We start from the raw sequence: 13,849 nt of genomic DNA on the forward strand, positions 1-13,849 counted from the left end.
CCTAAACATCTGCCTGTCTCACATGTTCAGAGCATTTTCCTTCCCTACACCCTAAAAAATGGAGAAACAAATTACAAGTGTAGTTTAATTTGAATTATATTTACAATTAAATAGTGCAATTTAATTGTCTAGTAAGGAAATGCAAGACTTACTTGCTATGTAGACATAGTATTTTAAGCCAAACTAATTGAAACTAGATTAGATTAAAGAAGCTCATTTTATATCATATAATCATATATCATGTTTTTCACAGTATAAGGTGCATTTATATTTTCATTTTCTCAAAAATCGTCAGTATGCCTTATAATCCGGTGCACCTTATGTATGAATTTGGTACCACTTTAAAATAAGACCACCTTTATAAAGGGTTTATAAATGGTTTACAATTAGTTTATTAATGGTTACTAATTAGGTTGTAAATGCCTTAAAAATCATTAATAATCAGTTATAACACATACGTAGAAAGGGCAACAATATAGATGGCTGTGGGTTCACTATTTGGCAAACAACAGGTCTATGTACATTTCTACTTATGTGTTATAACTGATTATTAATGATTTTTAAGGCATTTACAACCTAATTAGTAACCATTAATAAACTAATTGTAAACCATTTATAAACCCTTTATTAAGCTAGTCTTATTTTAAAGTGTTAACATGATTTTTTTTACCAGTCAGGTTGTAAGGAGCAGTAAAGCCACTCCACTGAAGTACAGCTTTATATAGGAGTTTTAGTTTAGTGTTTCCAGCACTGAGATTGGAGCAGTATTAGCTTTAGCCGCTAACTGTGCTAACTGCTAGCTCTTTTGCTGTTCAGACGTGAGTATATTGGACTGTAGTCTGCATGTTTACCATGTTAAAACAAGCTACATAGAACAAACCACTAGCTAATATCACCCTGGCTTACCAGAACACTCAGGGTTCCTCAGTGTTGTGCTGTGGGGTATAATTATCCGCTAACCGCTAATGCTAATGCTGCTGCACCCAAACTTAGTGCAAATCTGGAAATCTAAGCTTACTGTGAATAAACGGAAACACTTTACTCACCCAAATAAACAGTTTTTAGGAGAGGAATCTTTGTAGATTAACATCCAGCGCTCGTTTGACTTTAAAATATATAGTTTTCTAAGAATTACAGTTTGTTTACTTAGCTTAGCTTTACAGGTCTCGCCGCTGGGTGGCTGAATTAGAAGGAAAACATGGCAACACCCCTTTTCCTTACTAGTGTCGTATAATGTGCCTTATAATCCAGTGCACTTTATGTATGAAAATAGACCAGATAATAGATGTTTATTGATAGTGCCCCTTATAATCCACCTCACAGTGAGAAAAATACAATACTTATTATATCTCTCTCTCTCCCGCCAGGTAATATCCGGGTGCTGTGCCGTGTGAAACCAGTGCTGAAGGAAGACGAGCATGAGGAAGGCCAGACGGTCGCCGTGACGACAGATCCTCATAACGAATCAGCCCTCACAGTCCTGAGTAAAGGGAAAGCAAAAACATTTGAACTGGACAAAGTCTTCCACCCTCAGGCCACTCAGGAGGAGGTGAGAGATCCAATAACATATCAAACACATGTTCTTATCATTTCTGTAAAGGATCTTTGAGCCAGGATTCACTCGATTCACCCAGACTAGGGATGCATTAATAAAATGTAAAGAATTTAACTATTTTAGGATGGATTTAGGAAGTAAGTTAAAGATGCTAGCATCAAAGCTGTGAATATTGAAATCAATTCAATTACTCAGGTAAAGCTATAGATACTTGGGTTTAAAATACTTTAAATACTCAAGCTTTTACTCTTAAAGTGAAAGTGTAAAAGTACTGCTTTCAAAACTACTTAAAGTATAAAAGTTAACGTAATGTATGAGGACAAAAGCTTAGGGTGCACCACAGGATCCTATAGCTCCCCCCTTCCCCAAAACAAATTTTTCTAAAATCCATAATGACTATAATGTTATATGAAAATGTTAATGTTGGGCGCAGAGTAGTCTAGTGGTCTAAAGCGCTGCCACTATGAGCAGGTGGTCGCAGGTTCGAACCCCCACTCATGCAGCTTTGCTATCAAGCTGCCGGCGCTCAAAGGGAGCACAATTGGCCCTGCTCCCTCTGGTTGGGTAGATGGCGCTCTCTCCCCACATCACTCCTAGGGTGATGCCTGCAGCACAGCGCGTCTGTGAGCTGATGTATCAGAACCGAGCCGCTGCGTTTTCCTCCGAGCGCGCTGTGATGCTACTCAGCAGCTCGAAAAGAAGCAGTGGCTGACTTCACATGTATCCTGACTTCACATGTATCTGAGGAAGCATGTGTTAGTCTTCACTCTCCTGGTGTGTTGGGGCATCCAACCACAATCAGATTCACTCTGTCTGGATGGAGGGATTTATCTGGATAGGGTTTTTTTTTATTATGAGAAGCCGGAATAAAAACAAGCTGAAATGAAATTGAAGCAACAAGGCTATTTTTAAAATGTAAGCAGTAGAAAGTTCAGATAATTGTGTGGAAATGTTAAGAGTAGAAGTTAAAAGTCATCTATAAAACTAATATTTAACTCCAGTAAAGTATCAGATGAGTCCTGAAGTGTAAACCAGGCAAAAATAGGCCACTGACACAGCAGTATAGAACAGAGCTCCAGGGGATTAACCGATTTTCTGCATTTTGAAATTTTCAGGTGTTTCAGGAGATCGAGCCGCTGATCACGTCCTGTATAGACGGGTATCACGTCTGTATCTTCGCTTATGGCCAGACCGGCTCAGGGAAGACCTACACCATGGAGGTACTTAGACTAACTGTGCAGGACACGGCTCATCATTAATGAAAACCTTAATACTGCCCGATCTGTTCACATCTATTATTCACACAGTGCTGATTCACGTTCTGTCTCCATTCAGGGTCCTACAGAGAATCCGGGCATCAACCAGAGAGCGCTCAAACACCTTTTCAACGAGATCGAGGAGAGGAAGGACATGTGGACGTATACGGTCACCGTCAGCTCTGTGGAAATTTACAACGAGGTTCTCAGGTAGCTTTATGTTCTCTCACAAAGCTCACTGACACAACGAGAGGTTCAATATAAAGACGATATAAATGTAATAAAACTTTTTCTTCTTCAAATCTCAGGGACCTTCTGAGTAAGGACGGGGAGAAGCTGGACATTAAAATAAACCCAGACGGGACAGGTCAGCTGCATGTGCCCGGCCTCAGGGTCATTGAGGTCAAGAGCTTTCAGCACATCAAAAAAGTGGGTTTTATATTAAACAGTAATCTACTGTTTTCAGTCATTTCAGTTAAAATTGTAGAAATCGAAGCTTACAGTAAATACACGTAAGAGCTTTACTCACCCAAGTAAACGATTTTCAGGAGAGAAATATGCGTAGATTAACGTCCAGGACTTGTTTTGACTTTAAAAGCAAATGTTTTTTTTAAGAATTATTATTTTTTTTGCCAACCCCAAAGTCCACCTTATATTCAGCTTAAAATACCCTATATTAACTGAAAAATATATACACTTAAGGTTTTATTATACTAATAACAACAACTCTTAACCTGATATTGATGGCTGATAATGTGTGCTATAATGTGTATTGTCGAATCGCTGGGCTTATTTATTTGTGTGGAATGTATTTGTCTTTTCCTGCGTCGCCTATTGGAGACATGGCGTTTCTGCACTGTGCCTATGGGATCCAAAGGCTCCCAGTTGTGTATAATGGCATCACATTAGTCCTGTGTGTGCAACAATACTCTGATTTTGACAGGAAAACATGGTGACACCCTTGTTCACTTAGAATTAGTAGTGTACAATATAAAAAAGCAAAAATATAGCCATCGCGCTACGAAAATGCAATGCACGCTATACACAGTTTATTACGCACAGATTCACAACATTTTTAATGATACTAAAAGAAAAGTTTTATAATGAGATTTTTTGCAATAGCTCGGTGCTCTCTAGTGAACTTTCAGTAGTGTGAACTGCTGAAAAATGTTTACCGAACGGTCACCAGTGATCGCCAATGAGTCCCAGACACGGCAAATATCTAGCAGGTTTAATATCTAGACCAGTCGGCAACAGGCAGAAGTGGGTTACCTGGCCCACTGACACTGCAGTTTACCTTCTGAGTAAGGATGTGGAAAAGCTGGACATTAAAATAAACCCAGATGGTACAGGACAGCTGCATGTGCCCGGCTCATCAACATCAAGAGCTTTTAGCACATCAAAAAAGGGAGTTTTATCTAAAACAGTAATTTTTTAAAATTAGAAAAGAATTCAAGGATTGAAGGAGATTTTATTGTCATTCGCATCACATGTGGTACATGAGGTGGAACAAAATTGTGATCTCACGATCCAGTTTACACCCAAGAGCTGTTGGTAAAATAGATATATAGATAAAATAAGATAACAAAATAAAGAACGCAATAAAAATAGAATAGAACAAAACAGATAAAGATAAATACCCCACAAAAATAAAAAGGGAGAGTAGACAGGTAGCAGCAACATGAAGTCCAATGAAGTGCAAGTTTGCTATAGCAGCATGATAATGTGAATTAAGAGCAGTACAAGATACAAGATTTGATAAGCTATGAATGAAGAATGAATAACAAAACACTTATAAAAAGCTAAAAATCTGCCTAACCCATTAGCCCATTATCTGATTGTAAAAGTCACAAAAAAAAAAACTCCAAAAGCATCTGTGTGGCTTAGTCAAGCTACTTTGAGCTTGTTAATGGTGTAAAAATGAAGTAAAATTAGTGATTTTTTTGCATGGGCAATATTATGCCCCTATCAATAGCATTGTAGGCATCAGTTAAAAGTGCTCTATTTAGGAATGGAGAGAGGAAATGGAGGTGGACAATTCAACACAGTTCCAAAAGTTCATCCCACACCGAATTTCTCCTTTAAACTGGTTTATCCAAAAGCTTCTCCATGCACAGACGGTGTTGGAGAGCATTAGAAAGAAAGGATGCTGTGCATAAAGTTTCAGTCTGAATTAATGATGATGATTTTTGAACATACATCAGCTCCATGCATACTACATGTGTACCAAAGTGGGCGATTGGCAATAGTTTACCGACCAAAATGTGTGCTGGACCATTACTATATGAACACTTTTGGACAGATTAACACAAATAAAATAATAAATAAATAAAAAAAAAATGAAAAATGCAGAATAAATCTGACTTTCGCTGCCGGATGATCAGACAATGATTAGACCATGATCGCCTCAAAAACTGCTTCTGATGTCGTGTGGTTCTAGCTGGAAAACTGTGGGAGGAGAAGAGACAGAAAAAAGAGCATAAAATAATACTAATAAAAGAAAAATATAAAGAATATAAAGAAAAGCCTTTTTAGTGTTTTAATCTTCTTGTGAAATATTGTTGTTGTCCTCAGTAATGAGAAATAAAAGGAAAACATGTTAATAAATGTAATAAATGTTACTGTTTGTGTTTGTGCAGATTTTGGCCACCGCTCGGAGAAACAGGATAACGTTCGGGACGCAGATGAACCAGCACAGCTCCCGTTCCCACGCCCTGCTCACTGTTACTGTACAGGGAGTGGACCTCGCCACCGGCTCCAAATCCTCCGGTCAGCATCACTGTCTGAACACATATTCAGATATAAAATATATATATATATATTTTTTCTACTCAATAAAACACCACACAGTCTCCAGCTTTATTTTCATAAATAATATCTAGTTGTATTCTAAAAATTAAAGTACTTTATTTTAGTATGATTTAGCATGGAGTTTATATAGTAATATAATGGAGTTATGAATTGATCCACACCCATTATCCACCATATATTACCCTCACTTCCTCTCTACCTGCGTGTTTAACAACTTCACACCCACCTCCTCCTCATCTTCCTCCTTCTTTCGTCTTTTCCTTTTCTCCTGTATCTCATCCCCTGGGGGGCCTTCAGCTTCATTCTACCAATTGAAGCTGCCCCGAATTCCTGCCCAAAACCTCTGAGCCCCCCCCCCCCCCCCCCCCTTTTCCTTTCAATCTAAGGGCGTGGGAAGTACTAGCTAAAGATGATTTATTGTTGACATTGAAAAGTTTTGTTTAAAATAAAAAAAAGTTTTATAGCACTAAAAACATCAAACTCTTCTGACTGAAGAAAGATCTTGCTAAAGTGAGTAAACCTCACTTATTTCTACAAATATTTTATAACAGAACTGAAAATCAAATACTTGAGGATGCCCCACAGGTCCCATGAAAAGATTCTATAATATAATAATAAATCTGCAGAACTGTGAGGGGTATACTTATTTTTGGTAGATAATGTAACTCTAGCTAATAATGTGGAGATAATGTAACTCTACGATGCCTCTGTGTTGTAGGTAAGCTGAACCTAGTGGATCTGGCGGGTTCGGAGCGCGTGTGGAAGTCGGGAGCAGAGGGCGAGCGTCTAAAAGAGGCCCAGAACATTAACCGCTCACTGCTGGCTCTGGGAGACGTCATCCAGGCCCTGAGGGGACGCCAGACACACATCCCGTTCAGGAACTCAAGACTAACCTACCTTCTGCAGGACTCTCTGGGCAAGGGCAACAAAACCGCCATGGTTGTGCAGGTACAGCATAATCATGCACCCAGAATACTGCCTCTTCACTGTACCTAAACCAAACGCAGTTAAAGCACTAGAACCACAGATATTACGTTAGGTTCCACTGTAGAATACTGTAAATCCACACTGCTCTGAGTTACTATGATAATCTGGAAACACTTCTAATTCCTGTAGATCTGAGAATAGTGTCTGTTCAGATCTCCTTGAGGTTTCTAAATGTGCAGCAGCAAAAACAAAGGATCGAAACTGAGGCTAAAACCAACTGATGCATGATCCAGAAAAAAGGCCCAAATTTAACACAGTTGTGAAAATATTGACTACTGGACCAATGGAGTATATTATTCTGTTATTATACATACACTTTGTTAACTTACTTAAGCAGAAATGTTGGTTACTATTTTTTTCTCATTATAAAGTGCACCTTAATTCCTTTTAATATTCCCAAAAGTAGTCAGTGTGCCTTATAATCCAGTGCACCTTATGTATTAATTCTACCAGTCAGGTTGTAAGGAGCAGTAAAGCCACTCCACTAAATTACAGACTATAAGGGAGTTAGCGCTACAAACACCAGCAGGGTAGTGCTGCTAACTGGGGCTGGAAATTGCTGTTAACCAGGTACGGTTAACACAGCTAACTGGGCCTGGATAGCGCTGCTAACCGTAGCTGGCTAGGCTGCTAACTGCGACTGGCTAGGCTGCTAACCGCGACTGGCTAAGTTTTCAGAAGAGAAATCTGTGTAGATTAACATCTAGCACTCGTTTGAATATAAAATATTTTTTTTTGTTTACTCAGGTGCTTCCCCCAGCTTCCCTATTAGAAGGGGACCATGGGGACACCCTTGCTCACTTCGATGTAGATATCCTGACTAGTGTTGCATAATGTGCCTTATAATTCAGCGCGCCTTATAGTCTAAAAAATATGGTATCTATACTTTATACTTACTGGAGTCATTATTTTTCAGCTGACTTTTTATTTCTACTTCTTTCATTTTCACACAATTATCTCTAACTTATCTAACTAAGAAAGAGCCACTGTATCTTCTGCATGGCCAAATCCATTTTATGCAGGTTCTGCCCATTTCGTTTTTTCACATTATATCAAAAAATGACTGCAGACCTACAGTAGAAATGGGGGTGAATAGAGCTAAACTCTAAAGGTAAAAACTCAAATTAGAAATTACAACATACAGGGTTGGACAATGAAACTGAAACATCTGGTTTTAGAGCACAATAATTTATTGTGGTGACGGACAGTTCTGGTGGAAACAGGAGAGTTGAGGTGCACTGAATACAGAATACATGAGGTACATTGCTGTGATTTGAGCAGCCGTGGTCTTATGTTTTTTTGGATACAATCCGGGTTAGCACCCGAACATCCCTTTCAGACAGCTTTCTCTTACAGCATCCACAGTTAATCCTGTTGGATGTGCTTCGTCCTTCTTGGTGGTATGCTGTCATTACCCCGGATACCAGGGTAATTAATGAAGATTGGTCACCAGGCTGGTCCAATTTAGCCGTGAAACCTCCCACTCTAAAATGACAACCCCTGTATTTCTTTAATATTTCCAAAAAAAGGCCAAGAAATCTTACCTGTATATTTTCCTCTTTTGCCGGTAAGCCGGTAAAGGTGGTAAAGACGCTAGCATTACTTCTACTAAACTTAAAGACTCGCGATTAGAGCACAACCAGTCATGTAGTAAGAACGGGACATTAGCCTGGGTGCTTTTCCCAGGTCTTTTCACAGTTTAGCATTTTGTCCCTTAACCCTTTCAGACCTTATAATGTGCCTTATAATTCAGTGCGCCTTATAGGCTGAAAAATACGGTATCTATACTTTATACTTACTGGAGTAATTATTTTTCGGCTGACTTTATATTTCTACTTTTTTTACACAATTATCTGAACTTTCTTCTCCTTATATTTCAAAAATAGCCTCATTACTCCTTTTTCATTTCAGCTTGTTTTTTTATTCCGGCTTCTTATTATTCAATAACACCCCCATCCAGATAAATTTCTCCATCCAGAGAAATCAGATGAATCTGATTGTGATTGGATGTAGAGAGGTATAAACATATACCATTCAGACCATTCATTGGTTTATACCTTGATCCATCACACCTGCACATGTCCCGCCACCAACCCTCACGCCCCCCCCCCCCCAACACACACTTCAGCAAGAACATAGCAGACGTATGTAGTCTAGTATTAAGATGATCCGTGCAGAGACTCAAGAAAACTCCAGACACATGTCCAACTAATCTTTAAATTAAATATATTTACATTCTACTAAAATACATTCATTTACAATCAGCATATATGCAGCTGAAACAGAGAAAAGCCTAGTGCATCCCATATTTATCAACATTAGCATTTTAATAGAACATTATAGTCAAAATGGGTTTTTGGGAGGGGAGGGGGGGTAGTGCACTATATGACTCTGTGGCTCGGCCTAAGCTTTTGTCCTTGATGGCTTTTTTTCACCTTTCATTACTTTTACTTTTATACTTTAAGTAGATTTAAAAATCAATACTTTTACAGTTTTACTTGAGTAAAAAGCTTGAGTCTATTCTTTTTTTTCCCTCTCTCTTTTCAGATTTCTTCTTTGGAGAGAAACGTTGGAGAGACTCTCTGCTCGCTGAAGTTTGCACAGCGTGTTTGTAAAGTGGAGCTGGGTCCTGCCGCACGCAAAATAGAGAGCGGAGGCCACGGAGACGCTGTTAACTAAACTGTGTGCTTTACCTTGTACCGATCCAGCAGCATTTCTACCCTAAAGAGAAACCTCGGACGGTCTGAAAGAACTCTCCGCCAGGGTTTCTCTCCTGTATTAAGGGCTACTCCATCTGTTTTTAGGGATAAAGAAAAAGCATTTGGGTGATTTTTTGAAAGCACCAGCTAAATACCATCCACAGCGACAGCTCTCCTGCACATCTGAGACATACCTGGACCCCGTTACCTCACTGTCCTGCTGGAGGGATGTTCTTATATGCACAGATTCGAGAGAGCACCCTTCTGACTTCACTAAAGATAACATCAGTTTGTCTTCTGTAGCCACAGTATCTGCACTTTTAAGGTTTCCAAAGCAGTCATCACTTCCTCAGCTGGGAATCCATGGTGAAATGTTGCACATTTGCGTTCAAACTAGCAGTAATACCATTTCAGTCTTGTGCCAATGTCTTGTTTTTACTGAGATGATGGAGGAAAGTGTGTAATTGTGTTATGTACCATAACAGATCTAACTAAGCTTTTTCACACGACTGACCTGTCTCTGAGGAACACATCCTCCCCTAAATACAGGCTGCACAATGTCAGGGTACCATCCACGTCTGGACACCTTTAACTGAATTCAGGGACACATGAAGTTCCACCACATCTTTTTAAGCTGCTGATAAACATCTAGCAGGTTTGTGAGGCAAGAGTCAAGAGCAGCAACTACCTACACCCAATGGGATCACACAGAGAGAAACCAATCAATGGATCATCTGCATGGCCAAATCCATTTTTATGCAGGTTCTGCCCATTTCATGTATCCCTATTATATGCCAAAAAATGACTGCAAACCTACAGTAGAAATGGGGGTGAATAGAGCTAAACTCTAAAGGTAAAAACTCAAATTAGAAATTACAACATACAGGGGTTGGACAATGAAACTGAAACACCTGGTTTTAGAGCACAATAATTTATTGTGGTGACGGACAGTTCTGGTGGAAACAGGAGAGTTGAGGTGCACATTGAATTCTGCCGTGATTTGGGGTTTAGTCGTGGTTTTATGTTTTTAGGATACAATCCGGGTTAGCACCCAAACCTCCCTTTCAGACAGCTTCCTCTTACAGCGTCCACAGTTAATCCTGTTGGATGTGGTTCATCCCTCTTGGTGATATGCTGACATTACCACGGATACCAGGGTAATTAATGAAGATTGGTCACCAGGCTGGTCCAATTTAGCCATGAAACCACCCACACTAAAATGACAACTCCTGTATTTCTTTAATATTACTAAAAAAAAGGCTAAGAAAACTTACCTGTATATTTTCCTCTTTTGGCGGTAAGGTGGTAAAGGTGGTAAAGACGCTAGCATTACTTCTACTGAGGTGAAAGACTCAAAGACGCAATTACAGCACAACCAGTCATGTAGTATAAATGGGACATTAGCCTGGTTGCTTTTCCCAGGTCGTTTCACAGTTTAGGACATTTTTGTCCCTTAACCCTTAATGTCCCTTAAGGGACATTTTTGTCCCTTAACCAGGTAATTAATGAAGATTGGTCACCAGGCTGGTCCAATTTAGCTATGAAACCTCCCACACTAAAATGACAACTCCTGTATTTCTTTAATATTACTAAAAAAAGGCTAAGAAATCTTACCTGTATATTTTCCTCTTTTGGCGGTAAGGTGGTAAAGGTGGTAAAGACGCTAGCATTACTTCTACTGAGGTGAAAGACTCAAAGACGCAATTACAGCACAACCAGTCATGTAGTATAAATGGGACATTAGCCTGGATGCTTTTCCCAGGTCTTTTCACAGTTTAGCATTTTGTCCCTTAACCCTTTCAGACCTAAATTATGTACCAGAGTTGAAAAATATGAATAATGATAATAAAAATAATACTGTTTTCTTTCTGCAATGCACACAAAGGAAGACTCTAAAATTATAATATAAAATCTATATTAACCCTAAATTTGATTAACTAAAGGACGTCTATCTAACCTTTTTATTTTAGATTTGATATTGAAATTTTGGTCACAAGCCATCTCTAAACAATAAAATGAAATCTCATGAAATTACATAATTACATACAACTAATTTGCCTCTTTGGGTTAATCTACTGTTTCATTGGCTTATGAACTTTATCTTTGGCTCATTTATAGTCTATTATGATTAAAAACAGCTCTCAATTAGTGTTATGTGCAACAAAAACAAGAAAATACATGATGTTTATTGTAATGGATGCAGGGTCTGAAAGGGTTAAATATCTAGAACTCTCAAATCGCACAATGCTACCAGAGCTGGAAGGATAAAGACTAACATCCCCACCCACTGGGGCTCAACACGCTTGAAGGAGAGTGCTAACTGCTGATTCTGTAACATCAGCTAACAGACGCCTGTGTGCATTAGCATCATCGCCCACACCGAGTGATTGGGAGGGGGTTAAGGATTGAGGGGTTCTACAGTCTGCCTGAAAGCTTGTACCATCAGTAACTGAGGGGGAGGAGCTTACTAAAAGATCAGACTACATTGCTACGTCTTGTCAAACAGTGTGACTTTATTTGAAAAGTGCTTAGAACATAGCATTTCTATTACTTCTTTTAGTATTATTATTCTAAAACAAGCAGCCAACCTAATTTCCACAGTAAACATATCTTCAAAATTAAGCAAGGAAAATAAAAACTCCATGCATATTATTTTTTTTCCCATGCATTTTATGTAATCAGGTACAAGAATTTGCTATTATATACATATACAGTGTTTGTGGAGGCTAATGGAGGTGTAGTATATACTCAGTCTGGCATTGGCATAATTAGTCCTTGAGGTGTTACATATTAAGAGATATGATCTATTAGCCCTTTTTGATAACTGTAGGAAATAAAAATGCACTTTAATTTGAGCTTAACTAGAAGTAGAATAAGAATATTTTAACCAAAAGAAGGCGTGTCTTTGTTTCTAAACTGGGTTGTGAATGTGCTTATTGACTTATTGAGGTTCTCTGTTAGTAGATGAATATGTAGGTTAATATGTATTTATTTATTCTTGTGTTAAAGAAGTGTTGCTAGTTCTATCCGAGAATCCGAGAAAGTGTGCAATACTGAACGGAAAGTGAAAACATGTACTCCTTACTGACCACTGTATTCAGATCATCCCAACACTGGCGACAAACACTCAGTAAATCTGTGATGGACGAACGTTTACGAATAAAGAGATTCAGCCAAGGCTCGTTTCTAAAGCTGTAAATTAGTATTTAGGTACAGTAGAGTTGTTGCATTCTTACAGGTTTGTAAACTCGCTGTAATATTTGCCATTTGGAACTTTCCAGTTTACTTGTGTATCAGTAACAACTAAGAAATAAAAAAAAGAAATGCTAGCTCTGCTTACTTTTTTATCTAATCACATGTATCTAGCAATGCTTTGACAAATAAAACAGGTACATTTCATCCACGTGTTCATTCTGACAGCTGGTAACACACTACAGAAAGTATAGGGGGCGCTGTATAATGTTCATTTGAACCACATTCTTATTGTGACAGGCTGCAATACACTACATGAAACATAGGGGGCACTCTATAAAGTTCATATGATCCACACTCACATTTTGACAGACTGTAATACACAGAAGGAAGCGCAGTGGGCTCTATATAATGACCTACCATGTTTATGATCCACATTCTCGTTCTAATAGACTGTAATACACTACAGGAACTGAAGGAGGTGCTCTATAATGCTCCATAATGTTCATATGATCCATTTTCTCACTCTGACAGACTGTAATACACTACATGAAGTGTAGGGGGCGCTCTATAATGTTCATATGATTCACACTCTCATTCTGACAGACTGTAATTCACTACAGGAAGCATAGGAGGCGCTCTATAATGCTCTATAATGTTCATATGATCAATATTCTCATTCTGACAGACTGTAATGCACTACAGGAAGCATAGGAGGCGCTCTATAATACACTAATCTTAATACAATCCACACACGCATTATAATAAACTGTAATTAATACACTACAAGAAGTGTAGGGGCGCTCTATAATAATCTATAATGTTCATATGAACCACATTCTAATTCTGACAGACTGTAATACACTACAGGAAGCATAGGGGGTGCTATATAATGCTCTAATCTTCATACAATCTACACACGCATTCTAATAATCTGTAATTAATACACTACAAGAAGTGTAGGGGCGCTCTAAAATGATCTATAATGTTCATATGATTCACACTCTCATTCTGACAGACTGTAATACAATACAGGAAGCGTAGGGGACTCTATAAGGCTATAATCTTCATACAATTCACACATATATTCTAACAGACTGTAATACACTACAAGAATTACAGTCTGTTATGTTATGTTATGTTATATATGTGTGGATTGTATGAAGATTATAGCCTTATAGAGTATTATAGAGCCCCCACTACAAGAATTGTAAGAGGCGCTCTATAATGCTCTATAATGTCCATTTTCTCACTCTTATAGACTGTAATACGCTAATGCACTATAATTTTCTATTTATGATAGGGCTGGGCGATATGGAAAAAAATCTCATCACGATATAGTTTTCCAT

At 38.5% G+C, this 13,849-nt stretch overlaps 1 protein-coding gene across 4 annotated transcripts in view; it reads left to right on the top strand.

Annotated features, from left to right (window-relative positions):
• The window catches only part of si:ch211-257p13.3 (kinesin-like protein KIFC3), a 38,067-nt gene extending 25,360 nt beyond the window's left edge, over nucleotides 1-12,707 (top strand). For 3 of the 4 annotated variants that reach the window (XM_022674344.2, XM_022674347.2, XM_022674346.2), the window contains 7 exons: nucleotides 1,368-1,549; nucleotides 2,671-2,775; nucleotides 2,891-3,021; nucleotides 3,120-3,240; nucleotides 5,451-5,580; nucleotides 6,341-6,570; nucleotides 9,157-12,707. In XM_022674344.2, coding sequence (XP_022530065.1) covers nucleotides 1,368-1,549; nucleotides 2,671-2,775; nucleotides 2,891-3,021; nucleotides 3,120-3,240; nucleotides 5,451-5,580; nucleotides 6,341-6,570; nucleotides 9,157-9,288 — 1,031 coding nt within the window. In that variant the 3' untranslated portion in view covers nucleotides 9,289-12,707. The remainder of the gene's footprint in view (nucleotides 1-1,367; nucleotides 1,550-2,670; nucleotides 2,776-2,890; nucleotides 3,022-3,119; nucleotides 3,241-5,450; nucleotides 5,581-6,340; nucleotides 6,571-9,156) is intronic. The other variant, XR_007439596.1, reaches the window with a different exon arrangement.
• The last annotated feature ends 1,142 nt before the right edge of the window (nucleotides 12,708-13,849 follow it).

Source organism: Astyanax mexicanus, chromosome 6 (genome assembly GCF_023375975.1).
Source record: "Astyanax mexicanus isolate ESR-SI-001 chromosome 6, AstMex3_surface, whole genome shotgun sequence".
NCBI classification, from domain to species: Eukaryota; Metazoa; Chordata; class Actinopteri; order Characiformes; family Acestrorhamphidae; genus Astyanax; species Astyanax mexicanus.